This window comes from Scatophagus argus, chromosome 14 (genome assembly GCF_020382885.2).
Source record: "Scatophagus argus isolate fScaArg1 chromosome 14, fScaArg1.pri, whole genome shotgun sequence".
Classification (NCBI taxonomy): domain Eukaryota; kingdom Metazoa; phylum Chordata; class Actinopteri; family Scatophagidae; genus Scatophagus; species Scatophagus argus.
In genome coordinates this window covers 23,147,769-23,166,150 of record NC_058506.1, presented here as the reverse complement: position 1 = coordinate 23,166,150, position 18,382 = coordinate 23,147,769, and the positions used below count along the sequence as shown (strand labels likewise).

General features: G+C 42.8%; 2 protein-coding genes across 5 annotated transcripts; both read right to left on the bottom strand.

The window, feature by feature from the left end:
• Positions 1–239: 239 nt before the first annotated feature.
• Positions 240–7,932, bottom strand: LOC124071165 (P2Y purinoceptor 3-like). 2 transcript variants are annotated; one of them, XM_046411645.1, is made up of 4 exons: positions 7,219–7,932; positions 6,545–6,679; positions 4,365–5,082; positions 240–2,105 (listed from the first exon to the last, which is right to left on the bottom strand). In XM_046411645.1, the coding sequence occupies exons 3-4, from the start codon at positions 4,829–4,831 to the stop codon at positions 1,190–1,192; spliced, it is 1,383 nt and encodes a 460-aa protein (XP_046267601.1). In that variant the 5' UTR covers positions 4,832–5,082; positions 6,545–6,679; positions 7,219–7,932; the 3' UTR covers positions 240–1,189. The 2 variants fall into 2 exon arrangements, with proteins under 2 accessions (XP_046267601.1, XP_046267600.1); XM_046411644.1 differs by lacking the exon at positions 7,219–7,932 and having other exon boundaries at positions 4,365–6,905.
• A 1,593-nt stretch (positions 7,933–9,525) lies between these two features.
• Positions 9,526–18,058, bottom strand: im:7136398 (schwannomin-interacting protein 1). 3 transcript variants are annotated; one of them, XM_046411349.1, is made up of 7 exons: positions 17,470–17,693; positions 15,506–15,691; positions 14,553–14,647; positions 13,532–13,613; positions 13,109–13,222; positions 12,880–12,997; positions 9,526–12,682 (listed from the first exon to the last, which is right to left on the bottom strand). In XM_046411349.1, exons 2-7 carry the CDS (start codon positions 15,686–15,688, stop codon positions 12,588–12,590), a joined length of 687 nt encoding a protein of 228 aa, XP_046267305.1. In that variant the 5' UTR covers positions 15,689–15,691; positions 17,470–17,693; the 3' UTR covers positions 9,526–12,587. The 3 variants fall into 3 exon arrangements, with proteins under 3 accessions (XP_046267305.1, XP_046267304.1, XP_046267306.1); XM_046411348.1 differs by having other exon boundaries at positions 17,474–17,690; XM_046411350.1 differs by having other exon boundaries at positions 12,624–12,750; positions 17,474–18,058.
• Between the last annotated feature and the right edge of the window lie 324 nt (positions 18,059–18,382).

The window sequence follows — 18,382 nt, the reverse complement described above, 5'->3', positions numbered from 1 at the left end:
TCTGGGCCCTTCTATGTGGAGTTTGCATGTTCTCCATGTGCCTGCATGGGTTTTCTCCGGGTTCTCCGGCTTCCTCCCACAATACCAAAAACATGCACATTAGGTTAATTGGCTACTCTAAATTGCCCCCTAGGTGTGAGTGTGAGAGTGTGTGGTTGTTTGTCTTTGTGTGTTGGCCCTGTGATTGACTGGCGACCAGTCCAGGGTGAACCCCGCCTCTCGCCTGTAGTCAGCTGGGATAGGCTCCAGCTCCCCCGCGACCCTGACGGATAAGCGGTATAGAAAATGGATGGATGGATGGATGAGCCGCTTTCAATAACGCTGACACACCTAAAAGCATGAAGACGTCCACGTATCTCAATCCAAAATCTTAATACATGCATGTCAAATCAAAGTGCTTCACACTGAGAGCGTCAGGGACAAAAGGGGATTTTAATTTCAGGAAATTCGTTGAAGGCCACAGTTCAGTATTCTGAGGACATGAAGACAATAATTCAATCGTTCTGATTGCAAAATAAATTTAATGTGAGCATTTGGTGAATTAGTCGTGATTGTTGAAGGCAGCTGATTTCAATAAATGTTGTCAGACTCCACAGTTTTTTCTTTTTCACAAACTTCCTGTTTCATAGACTGTCAGCATGTCTTCAGTTTGTGCTGTATTAGTGTCAAGCATTTCTTATCGACTTTTTTTAATTTTTCAGATTTGGTGTTAAGAATCAGAATCAGCTTTATTGGCCAAGTTTGTGTGTACAAACAAGGAATTTGACTCCGGTAAGCCAACATTTATTAAGCATTGTTTACTATCATTCAGTGCATTCCCATCAAAATGCACATTTTCTAATTTATGTATACTTGAAAGTATAAAAAAGGTTTGGCTGGGGTGGAAAAGTTTGGATGGAAGCAAAATGCAACACAATGTGATGGATGTGTGTTAGTGTTCCTACATGAAACTCACAAGTGTATAATTTTCATAATGCTTTCCCTCATTTGACTGGAGCTCTTTTAAGGGTTTCAAACGTCTGTTAAATCACATTTTCTTTGGCAGATTTTCTGGAGGTTCATTTAAAACTTTCTCTGAATTTAGATGGAAGATCCAGTGTTACTGAGTAGCTTTGTGTTGAACTACTGAAGGTTTTCCTGCTGCCTCACCAGTCATTTTCAGTTTTTAAGAAACCAGGACCTAAACCATCTAGAAGATGACTCTTGAAGACTTGGACTCATTTTCATTGTGCGCGTCCCTTTCAACCTTCTCGGCCGCCTCCTGGTCCTCTTCACCCACTACCTCTCTTTTCAGAATCTTCAGTGGCCACCAAAGGGAGCCATTCCAATGATCTCTGCGGACAGTACGTTCTGCTGGCCAGCAGCAGGAGGCACCCTTATCCCCTGTCAGGAAGTAGAGGAGGGCATTGAGCCAGGCATTACATGAGGCGAGCGGCCGGGTGACCTTGTAGCAGATGGAAACGGTCTTCATAACATTGCAACCACCGAGCTGCCCCCGCCTCAGAAGCAGGAACACCGTTCGGGTCACATGGAAAGGCAGGAAACAGAGTGCAAACAGAAGCGTGATGGTCAGAATGGTCTTAATGGATTTCCGTCGCCGACGGATATAGTGTGAATACTGTGATCCAGAAATGGAGACTGAGGTTCTCTCCCGCTCTCTAACTCCTTCTGCTGCTCCATCTCCCACTGGTCCATCCTCTCCGCCCTCTATTGAACTGGGAGCGGAGCGCAGGGTCTGGAATATTGTCCTGACCACCTGAGAGTAACACCAGGCAATGATGACAAAGGGCACAAAAAAGCCCAGCAGATGGAGGACGATGCCGTAGGGGACGTAGTCGGCAAACTCCTTGTCGATGGCATCATCCCAGCAGTTCACGTATCCCTCCTGGTCTTCCAACTGAGATCCACTATTGTTCCCACCTTGCCTTGCCCCCCCAGGCTCGACAACCCCACTGCCTCCTCGACGAACATATCCTGTCTGGGCAAACCTGAAGATGGGGCAAGTGAGGACGAACACCACCACCCACACCAATGCACAGGTCCCCTTCACCACCCGCTTGCTCTCCAGGGTGATGGTCCTCATTGGATGGCAGATCCCCAGGTACCTGCAGACAGACACCCAGAGGTCACTTCCAATCCACCATTTAAAAACTAAAAAATACTTCGGACACTTTAATAATCTCAGGTGCTCAGTTGAGGGTTTTTCTGCTTATTTTGAGCTCAGTATATTCACACACACAGACTCCAGACTACAACAAAAGGTTTTATCACATTCAGAAACTGAATTTTCTCTACCATTTTGGAGACAGAGTAAAGAAAAAAGAGGCTTTTAAAAGAATAATCATGAGGTGCCTTGAGGATCATTTTCCAATATTCATGTAAAGGTACTTTCTGCCTTCAGTTTGTTTAAGGTAGACAGACACAAAATTATCCAAAGGAAACATTTATGACTGCATGCACTAACGGTAAATGTCAGCTGCACACGTCACCGTGGATGAAGAGGCTGAGCAGAGATCTGTTAATACTCGGATCTTAGATACTCATCCGCTCACAAAGAAGTTCTTCTTCTTAGTCACCAGGATTCTGACTTCACACCTCTTACTTTTAAATATTTGATTACTGCTTTTCATCATGTGTGGTTTCACAGCTTTCGTCACTCTGAGACAGTACATTCAGTGTTAAATGGGAACTGTTCCTCTGGTGTCCCTGCTCTTCCTCCTGCCTCAGTCCACATCAGCAGGAGTGAATTTGTGTCTGTCTACGGTGCCGCCTCTAAAATGCATCTTGTTCATGTTTTTAGTTGAATGAAAAGCTGTCCAACAGTCCATTCTTTGTTTAAGCCTGTTGTTGACTTTCCAGCCTGAATCTTAATGTCCATACTGATGTTTTGTCGCCAGTGAGCTGCATATAGATTGTAGGTTTGTGTGATAAAATGTGAACACAGAAGAAGGAAACTTGGTGTGAACTTAAACCCAGCTCACTCAGCTCTGAAGTCAATCCAATCAGCTAACTCTGCCCTTTTCCAAACATTACATCAGATCTTGATTGGCTCAAAGGTCAGGAGAGTCAGCTTGCTGAATTAGCCTTGTTAGCATGTGTAGCTGTGATACATTAAGCAAGTCAAAGTTCAAAAAGCACATGAAAGGAATAGTCAAAAATTAACGTTGCCAGGGAAGTATATAAGCAGACCCCCAAGATGACCGCAAAGGTTCAGACAGAATCTCTAGAAAGACCGAGTTTGGACTTCTTTGACATGACAACAGACCTTTTGGTAAGATCTGGAAACATCTGGCATATAGGAAACTTGTCTCCAGTTATGAGTGTGAGCTGAGGAGATTTTTAAAGCACCTATACTTTCTGAGTTTTCAAGGAGAACTGAGGAGATATTTTGGCCAAAGGAACTGTTTGATAAACTCAAACAGTGACTGCATTTCATTGGCTTTGCACCTCTGCATAGTGATATAAAGTTGAATCTGAACTTATCTACTCTAATCTGACCACAGCTTAAAAATCAGGATAATAAGCAACAGACACTCTGTGAACAACGAGTTTGAAATGTTCTGCCTTTTTTAGTCTTTTCAAAACCAAAAGTACAAGAACAAACATGTGAAGAATGGATGGAAAAGGGTCTTTATCAGTTCTAATGTGTAAGTTGTTGACAGTACCTACAGTAGTAGAACATCACTCATCATCCACATTCTAGGTTATGTTCAAAAAATTCCTGTTCGAACAAGTTTAACCGAGATACTGAGACAATGCAGATTCTTTGTTTCAGTGTCTTTCTGATTATAAATAATCATATTATTGATTACTGATTATAAATAAAGGAATTCTGATTCTGTCTTCCACATTTCAACTGCTCATGAGGACTATGACTTTTCACTGGGGACATGTCACATTTATACTGCGTTTACATCATACAGTATTGATGGTATGGATAGGAAAGATTCCCGCGTTAATGACTTTTGAGTGTTCACATTACTGGACAATTCAAGATGGTTTTATGGTTATTTATTGATGATTTATGATTTGTTTTACACTAAACTCTAAGAAAGCTTTGTGAAACTCAGGGAACTCTCATCTTGTATAGATCTCCCTCCAGAGGTACAAAGTGGTATTACAGACGGGGCAGGTCGTGGCTAGCTAGTTAGGATGCTAACTTCAGTAGATACACCATACATGGGCATAACGTCATTGATATAATGTCAACACTGTTATTTCTTCACATTTTGTTCTTTACCCAATGAAGTAAAATTCCCAAAGCAAGACAAAGCAAAGCAGCATGTCTTTTTTGCGACTGACATTTAACCACCAGAAGAAGAATCAGCTAAAAGCACCTGTGTTCACCCTCTGGAGCTTCCTACCTGTGCACAGAGATGCAGGTGAGGAAGAAGATGGAGCAGTAAAGGTTAAAATAGAAGAGGAAGCGAACAAGGCGGCACATGAAGTCCCCAAACACCCAGCGGTCCCTCAGCATGTAGCTTGCCACTAGGAAGGGCAGCGACAGACCATACATCAGATCGGTGGTGGCCAGGTTCACCATGTAGATAAGTGAGGTGTTCCAGCGTCGCCCGCCACCGCCACAACAACCATCATGGTGACGGCAGGAGCGCAGCAACACCACGGAGTTGAGAGTGAGACTGAAGAGGAATGTCAGTGAGTAACACACAGGCAGGAAGACGTATTTGTAGGACTCATCAATGCTGCAGGATGATGGAGGGAGGGACGACGTGGGCAAAATGCCCGATGTGTTGGTATGACTGATTGCTGCCACTACAGCTGCCGCCAAACTGATGTCTGGAGTGAGGTTGGAGGCTTGGCTTAGTCCCATGTTGAAGGCTACTTCTGGCAGAGCTGGATCAGTGCAGGTTCTTCAGGCGTCATCTCAGCTTCTTCACTGGACTCAACGCTGGTCACTAATGGACATTTTATTCATTAGTCCTGCCTCTCATCTGTCTGCCTGTCTGTGTGTGTGTGTGTCTGTCAGTCAGTCTGTGTGTCTGTCTAATCTAATCTAATCTAATCTAATCTCTGTCTGTTGGCCATTCACTGATCCATTCACTGGTCATGTGGACATAGTACCTGTGATAAAGAGGGTAAAGAAAACACTGTCATTAGTTTGAAAAGGTCTGTTCAGAATGTACCACCAGCATTTTGCTGATGAAGGCATGTTTCGCTCAATTAGCTCCTCAATCATTAACTAAGCTTTCCGGAAACCTTCCTGCATTCACGTAGCCTTCTAGTATGGCAGGTATGTGGTGTATTGAGGCTTTTCGTTCTGGATTTAAATTCAAGCTCATGCTGTGGAACAAAAGTGTCAAATAAAGTCACTGCTGGAACAATTCATTTTTCAAGAAGACTGTGACTCTTGTGCAAAAGACTGTGCTGTCACTACAGAGTAGAGCAGGAACTGTGCCTGAGTGTTCAGAGTCAGGTCAGCTTTACCTCAAGTTAAAACCCTTCATCGGAATCATACAAGGCAAAGCTGAGGACTGATATAAAGACATGGATGGTCAGGAAAGCGCTGTAGTGGTAGACAGAAAAGCACATGATGAGGAAGTAGGATATGCTATACATTTTTGGTGGGTGGAATTTGAGTTCCTGAAGTGTAGGTTACAGTTTTATGATTTAAGTCATTAATGGACTTTTTTATCAACCCACAAAAAAATAATTTTCGGACCACACTTTAATACATCTAAATACATGCATGCTCACCAAACACCTGCAAAACTACATTCCCACCAACCTCAGTTGGAATTTGTTTTTACTACTAAATAGTTAATGTTAGCATGGTAACACACTGATGTGCCCATGTAAGACCTCGTAGAGCTGCTGGCATGGCTTGCATCCATCCCTCTTAAAATGAGGTGTAGTTAGTCACACTGTTGGTTTAACTGTTTGAACCTGGTCAGATTATGAGCTTTTGGATGTGCAGAAGAACACAGAACATGAATTAACATCAAATCCTGTCTGTGAGTCAGGAGCTTTAGATGACCAGCGAAGCTAAGCTGCTGTGCATTAACGCTCACACCGTCTCTTCATGGAGAGATCAACTTATCGTTTATGCTGCTGGCCATCAAATTAATGTTTTACTCATATGAAGATTCATTATGTCACCGGTTTGCAGCCCACCTGTTGTTAATCAGAACGTAGCTTTTATAACCCACCTGCCCAACCCTGCAATCTGCACATCACTATTACACACAGCAGCCTCCTCCTCCTCAGTTAAATATCATCAGTGCATTTGCTCATATGCTGTCCAACAGAGCTGTTAATGGGACAGAGGATTGAGATGGCAGTGGGTCAACTGGCCACTTGTGCATATATTTACACCAGAGATGTCCAAGCTGGATTTGTACCTGCTGGTGTACCTCAGCTGGAAATCTGTCTGGTTAGACCAGTTCAATGCAATTAAATTGCAAAGACTCAACTAAATCTGAATTAAAACAGCGTGAATTAAGCATAACAACTGCTTGGCCAATTAGGTGCCAGTATTTCACATTCAGAACGTCAATGTGATCTGAATCAGAGGGTTTGATCCTACCTTCAGTTGTCATCCTTGTCTCGACTGTCCTCTTGTTCTTGTCTCCTCAGGTCTTGTGGGTGGAGTTGTGGCTCAGAAGTGTCTGTTTCAGGGCTGAAGGGTCTCTTGAGGTTTCTCTCCTGACCTTCAGCTTCCCTGTAAATAATTGATCAGCATTCATTCAGTCAGAACTGCAGGAATGAAACCCAATACAGGACTGCAGAGGAAGAGGAGGAGGTGCTCAAAGTGCAGCTCCTAGCTGTTTGCCCTGAATAGAACACACACGGAGAGTTAAAAATGTTTTAAATACAGAATAGAGAGTTGACGGCTCTGCTCTGAGATCTTTTGTACAGTTTCTGCTAAATATCTGTCAAATTAATACTTTATTCTATTGTTGTTTTTTTTTTTTACTAACTCTTCTATCAAAGTGTTTCTGTTAATAAATCATAACAGTTTAGACAAAACAATCAAGGATGTTATACTCTTCACAACACAAAATGTTACATACTCATTTACAAACTCATTTTCAATGAGAAACCAAAAAGTCAAAGGTAATGAATATAAATATGCGAGCTGAGCTTGAATGTGTTCAGTAGTATGGCTGTTGTTTAATGTTCTGAATCGACAATATTTTCACAAACTATCCTTTAATCAGTAAATGCTGAATGATGTAAATGTGGTAGTAAATCACTCACCTTTTCCTCCAGAGAAACAACTGAAGCTTTAAACGTCTCACTTTCTCCTCCTTCTCACTCTGCCTCTCGTTATCTGAGGCTTAGCGAGTACAGTGACCACATCGGTCCCTCCTCCTCTACCTCCAACCTTTCTGCTCCGTTCACTCCATCATCATCATCATCATCAGCTCTGATTCATCCAGTAAATACAGAGTTTGCACACACAGTCAGGTCTGTGACTGTAACCAAACACAGCAACACAATGGCAAACATGCAAGTAGCAGAGGTAGGGACCCCTGAGGGGTTAGGACATTTGTCATAAACAAAACCCTGCTGCAAAAAACAAAAAACAAAAAACAAAAAAAACTACCAAAATGTCCTCTTTATGTGACTGCTGTTACAACACATCAGAGCTTCACTAAAAAGGTTTGTTATTTTAGCTAGCATGCTAGCTGTTATCATAATAGTGCTCCTGTATCTGTTGCTATCTTAGTTAGCAAGCATTTGAATATTAGTTTTCAACACTAGCCAGCCTGATATGCTGTTTATCCAGATCATATAATATGCTGCTAACTTTAGCACTGGGCACTAATGGTGACGGGATCAGCTACCACTGAACTGCTGCCTGTAAGGAGCTCTCTTATTATTACACAAAGGATCAACAAGTGGTCATGTTCACGCCCAGACTTTGGAACAGACATGGAGGAGGTTAAAGGCAAACAGTATGCTATGAAAAATAACAATTGATGTCAGGTAACCATATTATCTAGCAAGCGACCCGTAGCTGCTGTCATCTCTTTGCGAGCAGGTAGGTTGCTAGCAGGACATAAAACTGGTGGATTAAAGTTTGACTTGAATTTTAATCTAGAAATCCCATGAAAATGTCCCCCCAAATTAAATTTGCATACAGGAAACACAGCAGCAGGCTAGTCAAGTTAATTTTATTAATACAGCACCAAATTACACCAAAAGTTATCTCATGACACTTTCCAAATAGAGCAGGTTGAGACCAAACTCTTCAAGCCCTAACTATAAGCTCTATCAAAAAGGTAGGTTTTAAGTCTATTCTTGAACGTAGAGAGGGTGTCTTTCTCCTGGACCGAAGCCAGAAGATGATTGTATAATAAGGGAGTTTGCTACCTAAAGGCTCTGGTGAATTTTACAGGCACCCAGTTTAGAGAAGCCAATACAGAAGAGAAATATACTCTCTAAAATGAGTTTTTGTCAGTACACGTGCAGCAGCATTCTGGATTAGTTGGAGAGTCTTTACTCATGTAAATAATGCACATTTTCACTTTTTTTAAATTTAATTTTAATTTTATTATTTTTTTCTTTAAATTAAACATTTTTTATTTACCTATTTTTTGGTAGCAGGGACACAAAGAATTTCACTGCACATTGTACCGTGTATGATTGTGTATGTGACAAATAAACCTATCTTGTATCTTGTATCTTTAGGGACTTATTGGGTCAGCCTGATAACAGGGAATTGCAATAGTCCAACCTGGAGGTAATAAATGCGTGGACTAGTTTTTATGCATCTTTTGGAGGCAGAATGTGCCTAATTTTTACAATGTTGCAAAGGTAAAAGGCAATCCTTGAAATTTGAGCTTTGTGTGAGTTAAAGGACATCCTGATCAAAAATAACTCCCAGATCTCTTGTAGTGGGGCTGGATGCCAAGGTGATGCCATCCAAGGTAGCTATAGCACTAGATAATTTGTTTCTAAGATATTTAGGGCCCAGCAAAATAACTTCAGTTTTGTCTGAGTTAAGAAGTAGAACGTTGTAAGGTATAATATTGATTAATGAGCTGGTTTTTTTGTTTGTTTGTTTGTTTGTTTTTTGGTTTGTTTTTTTTTTTGTCCAACAAGAGGCTGTTCGTGGTTAGTGTCTTTTTGGAGTGTCTCAGATGAAACAGAGTTTGGGACATAAAGGAATGTGACCGAAACTAATGAATAAAACTAACTAACGCTGGTTACATTGTGGAGATATTGAGCTGATGTGACAAGAGGAGTGATAGGAACAGCCATGTTTGTGGAGAGTAATAAAGAAACAACATCTGCAAGGTAACACAAGTATGAATTTTTTAAATATCAGATGCTGTCCAGATGCCATCTCAGTTTTGTTGTTCTTTTCTCCAGCAATAAAACCTAATCTACAACGAACTCCTTAAAATTTGTCTTATTTAATGAAGTCTACTGAGGACCAGATGTAGAAGATTTGGGCTGTCTGGCATGATTGGATGGTTGCTTCCAAGATGGCCTTTTCACTCATTTCAACAAAAAGTCTCTGGCTGACTCCACACACAGAATTTTCACAACAGGACATTTTATTGCACTGTGAGTACTTTTATTTTCAGCACTTTGAGTACAGTTAGCAAATTAGCAAAATCTTTTTCTTGAGTGCAGTTTTAAATGCAAAATTTTTACTAGTAGTTAAGTATTTTCACTCTATGGTATTTGTACTTTTACTTCTTCCCCCAAGAACAGACGAAAGGATGACGAGTGATGAAGATGTGGGTTGTTTACATTCAAAATGCTCATTTGTTAAGCTTTCTTACACTGAAAAAGAATTTGAATCACATTACATTTACAAATACATTTGTAATTAATTCTACTTATTGTCGCAAAACGGGTACAGCGTCGCTGACGCAGAGAGCTGAACCCCGATGCAGACTCAAAAGGCAGGCAGGCCAAGGTCCAAAAACAATATTCTTTTATTTAAATCAAAGAACTCGAAAAAACACTTTCTGTGGCTCTAGAAAATCCTGGCTTGGACACATGAACACAAACAAACAACCTGACAAAGAGTGACGGGGAAGACGAGGACTAAATAGACAACATAACAAGAAACAGCTGAAACACATTAAGGGAGGAGAAAGCAATCAGGATAAATAAAAGCAAAGTTACATGAAACAGACACATAGGGGAAGTGACGCTTTCAAAATAAAACAGGACATGACAAAAACTTAGAACCTCATACATGGAAACACATGACAAGATGACATGAAACATAGCACATGGATTCCAAAAGCAAAAGACAAAACAAGACGTAACACTTATATTTTAAAATACATCTGGAAATACTCTTGAAGTCACAATGAAAAGAAAAACACTCACTTTGCTAGCTCATTTTCAGGACCATAATAAGCCCAAAACAGCGACTCCTCTACACGTTTGACTTCTACCTGCACCGACATCACGTCTCTTGACTAAACACATTAAGCATGTGAAGCATTACTTAAACTGTGTGTGTGTGTGAATGAAAGGGTGTAGGCTGGTACTTTACAGGACAGCCTTCCATGGATATCAGCTCCTCGTGCAATGTGACAGAAAGTGGATTTAATTGTTTACACAACGTATAACATATGTCCCTTGTGAGGCTCCGGAGGACGTTTCTGTTGCTGGTTTTACATTTGAGGGTGTCTAAATATGTTGTGCAAAGACAAACAAATCACTGCTGACAGAATAAAAGCTTCAGTGACGTTAGGTGGAGACACAAACACTGACTTGGTTATGACTTAATATCTCTGGTAATGTAATCATAGACTGTAGTGTTTGGCATCACTTAAAATTAAACAAACGTTCATGTTCCTGTACCTTAAATCTGGGAGAAAATTACATTTGCTCAGTACTGATACCATATATCCAAGTGTGTATGTCTATTATAGACATTTTGGTTAAAAAAACAAATAAACCAAAAAAAAAAAAAAAACAACCATTTGTTCTTTAAGAAACATAATAAAATATCAACATATGAATGAAATTGAGCTTGTCTTGCTACACCTGCTGTAGGAGTGTAATGTTCCCTTGTTAAAACGAGTAAACATAGTAAAACTTAAATATGTTAGTGCCCCTCACTTGCATTTAAAAGTACACATTCCAGACCATTACACACCAAAAGTCCAACAAACCACAGCGTCTGCGTTAACTTATTTTGTCTCACTTTCTAACTGACTTGTAGGAAGTTAGAGAAAGTAACACGATCTGGACTTTAGATTTAAAGACAAATGTGATTTCTGAATACGAGCTCTGTATAAAATTTAATCCCAGAAACTTTCGGTCATTTTGGATATTCACAAATCTGAGTACTGTGTACTGTGATGGTTCCACCTCCTTGAATGAACCTGCTGCTGGTCCTCCTACCTGAGAAAAACCACACTGATTTTATTGTCTGTTGATGAATGAAATGCACAGACTTCAGTGACGGCTGGTATAAACGGGCTAGTGGAGCTAAGCCCTCCCTACGTTATGGAATAAAGATGAGAAAGTTATTGTCTAAATAACACACAAAAAATTGTTATACGTTTAATGTTTAGTTTTAGTGAAACCTAAAGTGACAACAGCACCAAAAGAATTACACAGGATATCTCTAAATGATCCACCCCTCAGGTTGTGGTAGCAGCAGACCCAACAGGGTATTCCAGATGTCCCTCTCCTCAGTTCTTCCAGCTCCTCCTGGAGAACCTTGGGGTGTTCCCAGCACAGATGAGAGATATAATCCCTCCATTGAGTTCTGGGTCTCCTCCCAGTTGGAGGTGTCCAGAATATTTCTAAAGGGAGGTGCTCAGGAGGACCCTGATCAGGTGTTGAACCACCTCAGCTGGTTTCTTTCAAATGTCACCTGCTTATAATCCATGGAAGAAAAATGACTGTAAGAGCTGCTGAACCCAATCTGCTCACCCATCATGTTCAGCACATGTAATTTTCTTATGTTCTACTGGAGTCGTCAACCTGGTGGCATCAAAGAGGAAAATTTAATTTCTGACTGTCAGATCACAACCACCTCCTCTTCCCCAATGGACCTCTACCTTAATTTACAGCCCCAAACTGGAGGCCAAAGATCTTGAATGTCTTAACAGACCAAAGCAATCTGTGAATCACATGGCTGAGTGCACTTTAGAAGAAAAGATGTCAGAATCTTTGTTTTTGTTGTTTTACAGGCCTTGTAGGTTCAACAACATCCTCATTCCCCGAACATGTTGACCTTTGACTTCCAAACAGTCCAGATGGAGTGTTTGATCCTCCGTCATTCTGAAACAGGATGACTTTCTGTCTCTCTCAGGTTATTAACTTGTCGTTTAACATCACCCTGCATTCATGTACCAACTCCTGGATGAACTATGAAGTCTCATCCTGTCTCCGACACAACTCCTGGTAGTCTGTCAAGTGTTGTCTAAAAGTCAGAACAATGCTGCACCCTTTCGTGGGTTTTCAGGTGATTCAGTTTCCTTTTGATCTGTCCAATCAGTTCTGAATGCTGATGATTTAATAAATCAATGAAAGGTCAGCTAAAATTGCGCTGTATAGTAAAAGCCTCCTCGGCTGATGTGCACGAGCAGTCCAACCTGGTCCCAGAGTGGACAGATGTCCCGGATGTGGTCCTGCTGTTAGGTCAGGTCCTGGACGTCCAACAACATGGCATCCTGCTTCGTCCTCAGCTGGTCTCGTATCAACAGGTGGGCCACCAGATCAGAGCTCAGAGCTGGAAGAAAAATCACCACTGAGGTTATCAGTTCTCATAACACAACTACTTCCTGTTGTTGGTCCCACCTGACAAACACAAACAGAAGACAAACCTTCAGACAAGGATCAACAAGAACAACCAACTCGTGTGTGAGAGTGTGAGTGTGTGTGTGTATGAGAGTGTGTGTGTGAGTGTGTGTGTGAGTGTGAGTGTACCGTGTACATCCTGTTGAAGTGATGCTCTCAAGCTGCTCAGCTGCTGCACTGAACACTGCTGAAGCTCCCAACGCTCCAGATGTTTCCGTTTGGCAACACTGCTGCTGCTAGCCAGATGCTGCAACAAAACACACACACAGACAGACAGACACACACACACACAGTTCTTTCTTGCTTCTTCACCTCATAAAGTTTATGTTTTCCTCCTTCCTTCTTTCCTTTCTCTTACCTCCTTCTCCTTCTGTTCGGCCAGCAGCTCATCTCTCAGCGTTCTCAGAGCAGTGGCCACTTCCTGTTTCAGCCCAGCGACATGGCTGCTGTTTCTGCCCATTCCCAAGGAAACCTGATGAAGATGTGAGGTCAGCGGTCACATGTTTGTGTTTTTATTTTAGGTCATGAAGGTGAATGACAGACCAACTCTGTCAAAGAAACAAACAAACAAACAAAAAGACAAAACAAACATTGACATGACTTCACCAAAGCAATATTAACTGCGTATCATTCACATGTGTGATTGTGTTGACATTTGGATTCCACAGTCTGTGTGCTCAAACTTGTCTGAACAAAAGTGTCACATCATGCCGGTTCTTACTGACCTGTGAGCGTCACAGTGAGACCCGACAGCAGTAAAGGACACTGATACTGAACTGACCTTTTTACTGCTTCCTTCGTCCTCGTCTTCACTGTCGCTGTTGTTGATGAAGCACAGCTGCAGGTTTCCATGGTTGTGAAATCTGTGAACAGATGATAAACATCCTAAAGTACAAGACCACGACATCTGCACAGATGGCGGACATGTCCCCGCTTTGTAACACTTTACAAACTGAAGCCAAAATATCCCACATGAGTGCTGCCATCTTGTTTTGGTGACGTCAGGTGGAGCTGCAGCATCAAGTTCCCGCCCATACACCCATGTGAGCCAATCAGGAACAGGACTCAGCCGTCAATCATGTAGTTTCATCCACTTTTTATAGCATCAAATAACTAATAAATAAGTGTGATAAGAATGACCTAAAATGACAAAAACCATCTTTGGAAAAAAAGTATTTGACGTGTACTTTGAGTTTTTAGTTTGGCTCATGTCCCATCTGCTAACATGGAGGGGGAGGAGCTTATGAGCTGCACTGCAGCCAGCCACCAGGGGGTGTCCAGATGTTTGGGCTTCACTTTGAGGAGCTCTCATGTCTTCATCTTTATATCCAGTCACTAGTGTTCAGTGGTACTTTACTGCTCTCCACTGTGTACATCATACACAGTTCTGTATATTCTGAAGCTTCGTGCTCAGCTCCTTTTTTTCTTCCTTTCATTTGTTTTTACTAAAACACACTCAGTCAGACCAAAATGGTTTAATTAATTAGATGGCTGAAATTAATCAGTAACCACTGTAACACTTGCTGGTTCCACATTTTGAAGGTGATTATTTGATCAACAGAGTGTGAAGGTAAAACAAACCTCACCAAAACAACACAAATGATGCTTCTGATTTCCAGCATTAGTAAAGTATGTTTCACCAGACTGTGCTGAGTTATGTACGTTAGTTCAGTCTGTTTGTTGTCTGTGAGTCAGGTGTGCATCAGAACTGACCCCGATCCTGTTTAAATTCACACCAACTCTGTGAGTGTCGTCCGGTATTCAGCTTCACAAACACGAGGAGCTAATGCACACCACATTACCTCTGTGTTACTCGACACCTCCGAAAGTCTTCCTCCTCTTCCTCCCACACGTCTCTCCACACCTGAAAGTCCCCCGTCTTCAATGCCGTCACCCTCTGCAGGAAGACAGGGACACACAATATGATCTCAGCAAAACATTTAACAACTTTTATTGTTTCTGAAGGCCCAAAACTGATGAAACTGTGACCTATTCACTTCGGTGTTTCTTTCCACAAGTAAAATGAAGCAACTAAAAAGAGCAGCTTCATCCCCAGTCAGACCCAGGTCAGTCGTGAAGTCAAACTGCTGAACTTTTACTCTTCCTGAGAGAAACATCTGCTCTCAGTGTGTCTTCTGTCTGCTGGTCTGAACCCGAACAGATAAACACTGAACAGGAAGTCACTCTGATGCTCTGTGATGACTACGTCACTATCATGACCACCTGCTCTACCGACTACAATACCCATGAGCCTGAGCCAGGGCTGTTGTACAGATCAATAACATTACTGTCAATGCAGACAAATAAATAAAGTTCAAATGACTGCATATTGATATTTCTAGTTTGGACCAAAACAACAGCAAGGATTAATACATGTTACAGAGCAAATTTTCAGTCAGTTTGACTTTGTAATCAGACGCCTTCCTGCAGTGTTGAAATGAAACGAAATGAAAAAGATGGTATATAAACAGATACTTCATAAGTGGTGCTTAATGCCTAGAGAAAAAGAGCCGACAAGCATGTCCTTTTGTAGAAAGGTAGAAAACCTACAACACCCAGAATGCACTGCTGCACAAGCTTCAACTTGCTGGTTGAAAGGAAGGACAGGAAGTCTGCCTTCCAGTCACAGCTCACTACCAGCCCTCCACGGAGAAGGAGGAGGACGCTCAGCCTCCTGGGAAATGTAGTCTTTAGAGAAATGCTACCACGAACAGCTATATGCCAGGAAATACCAACACTTTGTCTTCAGGCTGACCTTTGACCCCTCCCTCCTCTCGTGCTCCTGTTTCTCCAGCTCAGCTATCCGCTGGCTCAAGTCCTCCCACTGCATGATGGGAAGGTCTGGGTCCTCCACGGAGGACGCGGTTGTGATGTGATGAAGTTTTTTCTCCTCTTCTTCCTCCTCCTTCTCCTCAGCTGTCTCTTTCTGTCCCTCCATCCCCTGAAAAAGTACAAAATACTGCAGAATTACAGAACCAAAGTACTTCAACTCAAATACTGTACGTGTTTTAACCTCCTCCTTTTTGAGAAAGCATTAACAATACTTTCATAGCCAAAAATCAACCAGCACCTAAACCAGCGACTGAACCACTAACTGAACCAGAACCGGAACGAGTAACCGAACCAGCAACGGCACCAGCACCTGAACCAGTGACATAGCCAGCAACAGAACCAGCACTTGAAGTAGTGACAGAATCAGCACCTGAACCAGTGACTGAACCAGTGACCGATCCACTAACTGAAGCAGCACCTGAACCAGCACCTGAACCAGTGACTGAACCACTAACTGAACCAGCACCTTAACCAGCGACTGAACCAGTGACCGATCCACTAACTGAACCAGAACCTGAACCAGTGATGGAGCCAGCGCCTGAAGCAGTGACTGAACCACTAACGGAACCAGCACCTTAACCAGCGACTGAACCAGTGACTGAACCACTAACTGAACCAGCACCTTAACCAGCGACTGAACCAGTGACTGAACCACTAACTGAACCAGCACCTTAACCAGCGACTGAACCAGTCCACTAACTGAACCAGAACCTGAACCAGTGATGGAGCCAGCGCCTGAAGCAGTGACTGAACCACTAACGGAACCAGCACCTTAACCAGCGACTGAACCAGTGACTGAACCACTAACTGAACCAGCACCTTAACCAGCGACTGAACCAGTGACCGATCCACTAACTGAACCAGAACCTGAACCAGTGATGGAGCCAGCGCCTGAAGCAGTGACTGAACCACTAACGGAACCAGCACCTTAACCAGCGACTGAACCAGTGACTGAACCACTAACTGAACCAGCACCTTAACCAGCGACTGAACCAGTGACTGAACCAGTGACCGATCCACTAACTGAACCAGAACCTGAACCAGTGATGGAGCCAGCGCCTGAAGCAGTGACTGAACCACTAACTGAACCAGCACCTTAACCAGCGACTGAACCACTAACTGAACCAGAACCTGAACCAGTGATGGAGCCAGCGCTTGAAGCAGTGACTGAACCACTAACGGAACCAGAACCTGAACCAGTGATGGAGCCAGCGCCTGAAGCAGTGACTGAACCACTAACGGAACCAGCACCTTAACCAGCGACTGAACCAGTGACTGAACCACTAACTGAACCAGCACCTTAACCAGCGACTGAACCAGTGACTGAACCAGTGACCGATCCACTAACTGAACCAGAACCTGAACCAGTGATGGAGCCAGCGCTTGAAGCAGTGACTGAACCACTAACGGAACCAGAACCTGAACCAGTGACTGGGCAGATGTGGTTCTTCTACTGTCTGCTACTGTAAAACCTCGTGAGGAAATAACAGTTTAACTCTTAACTCAGGTCAAATAAAACGAAGTAATCTGCTCTTTGATTTTACGTTAGCCAGCTGTGGGATTAATACGACAGCACATTCATCACTGACAAGTAATCAACATTAATCGATTTGTAGCTTGAAAAACCCTAAACAAAACAAAACAGTAAAACGGTCTGTTTCCAGATTCTGTTACCTGTCTGTCTCTCCGCCTGTCTGTCTGTCTCTCCGTCTGTCTACGTGTGTAATGTTGTTCTCTGAGGTCCTCCTGATCAGGACGGTCAGACTACAGATTAAGTTTGACACGACAGTCTACATCAATCTGGTCGGAAGTGTCCCCGCAGTAGTGAGCCTGCTTTGCCCGCAGTTGTTTACCAGCAGCGGGGAGACCTCTAAGGATTTTACCCACCTACCAGTCACATCCAGACGGCTCCGGGTCCTTCTGACATGTCGCCGTCCGCCACCCACGGGTCCCTTCAGCCCGCCGACTTCACAGTCTTTCCGCCCGCGTTGACGAGCTTCGGAGGTTTTCCTGAAACATAAAAGAAAGTTGGTCAAAGTGGCCTGGGACTCGTTGGAGCCCGTCTGAAGGAGGGCAGGACCTCCCCTTCTCCTCCTTCCTCCCCCCTCCCCTTTCCGCTCTTCCCACTTTAAGCTCTTGGCTTCGGCGGAGAGTTGGAGCTCTGGACGGGGACGGCAGCGGGAGGCGCCGTGGGTGGCTGCTCGAGAAGTAGTGGTAGTGGTTGTAGTACTACTACTAGTAGACTACTCGTTGTATCAGGGCTTTAAGCAACTGTTGTAATTAATGCGAGCAGTAACAGCCCAGCGAGTACAGCGACTGACGTCTGAAGGTGAAGAAATGTCGCCTGTGCACCACGAAACGCCAAACACCAAATTAAATCTGTGAAACCCCGACGGTCCATCAGATTCATCCGTTTGTTTGACAAAAACACACCTGACATCAGCTCTCTGTGCCTGAACAGAGTCGACTCGTACAAAGGTTTAAAATGTTTTTAAATGTTTAAATCGAGACACAGAGGCGTTCATCCCTCTGATAACCACATTTTGGCGATGTCAACCACCATCAAGTAATGATAAAACAGGCTCGGAAATTATGTATAAAGTTATATTGATGCACTTATTACAACTGCAGTGTCAGTGGTAGAAGTACAACAAAGTGCACCCTGAAAATACTCCATTACAAGCAGTGCAGTACTGTGTTACATTATCGTTTGATAGATAGATAGACAGATACTTTATTGATCCCGGGGGAAATTGTTACTGTTAATATAACACACTGACACAGGAGCTAAAGCTGGCAG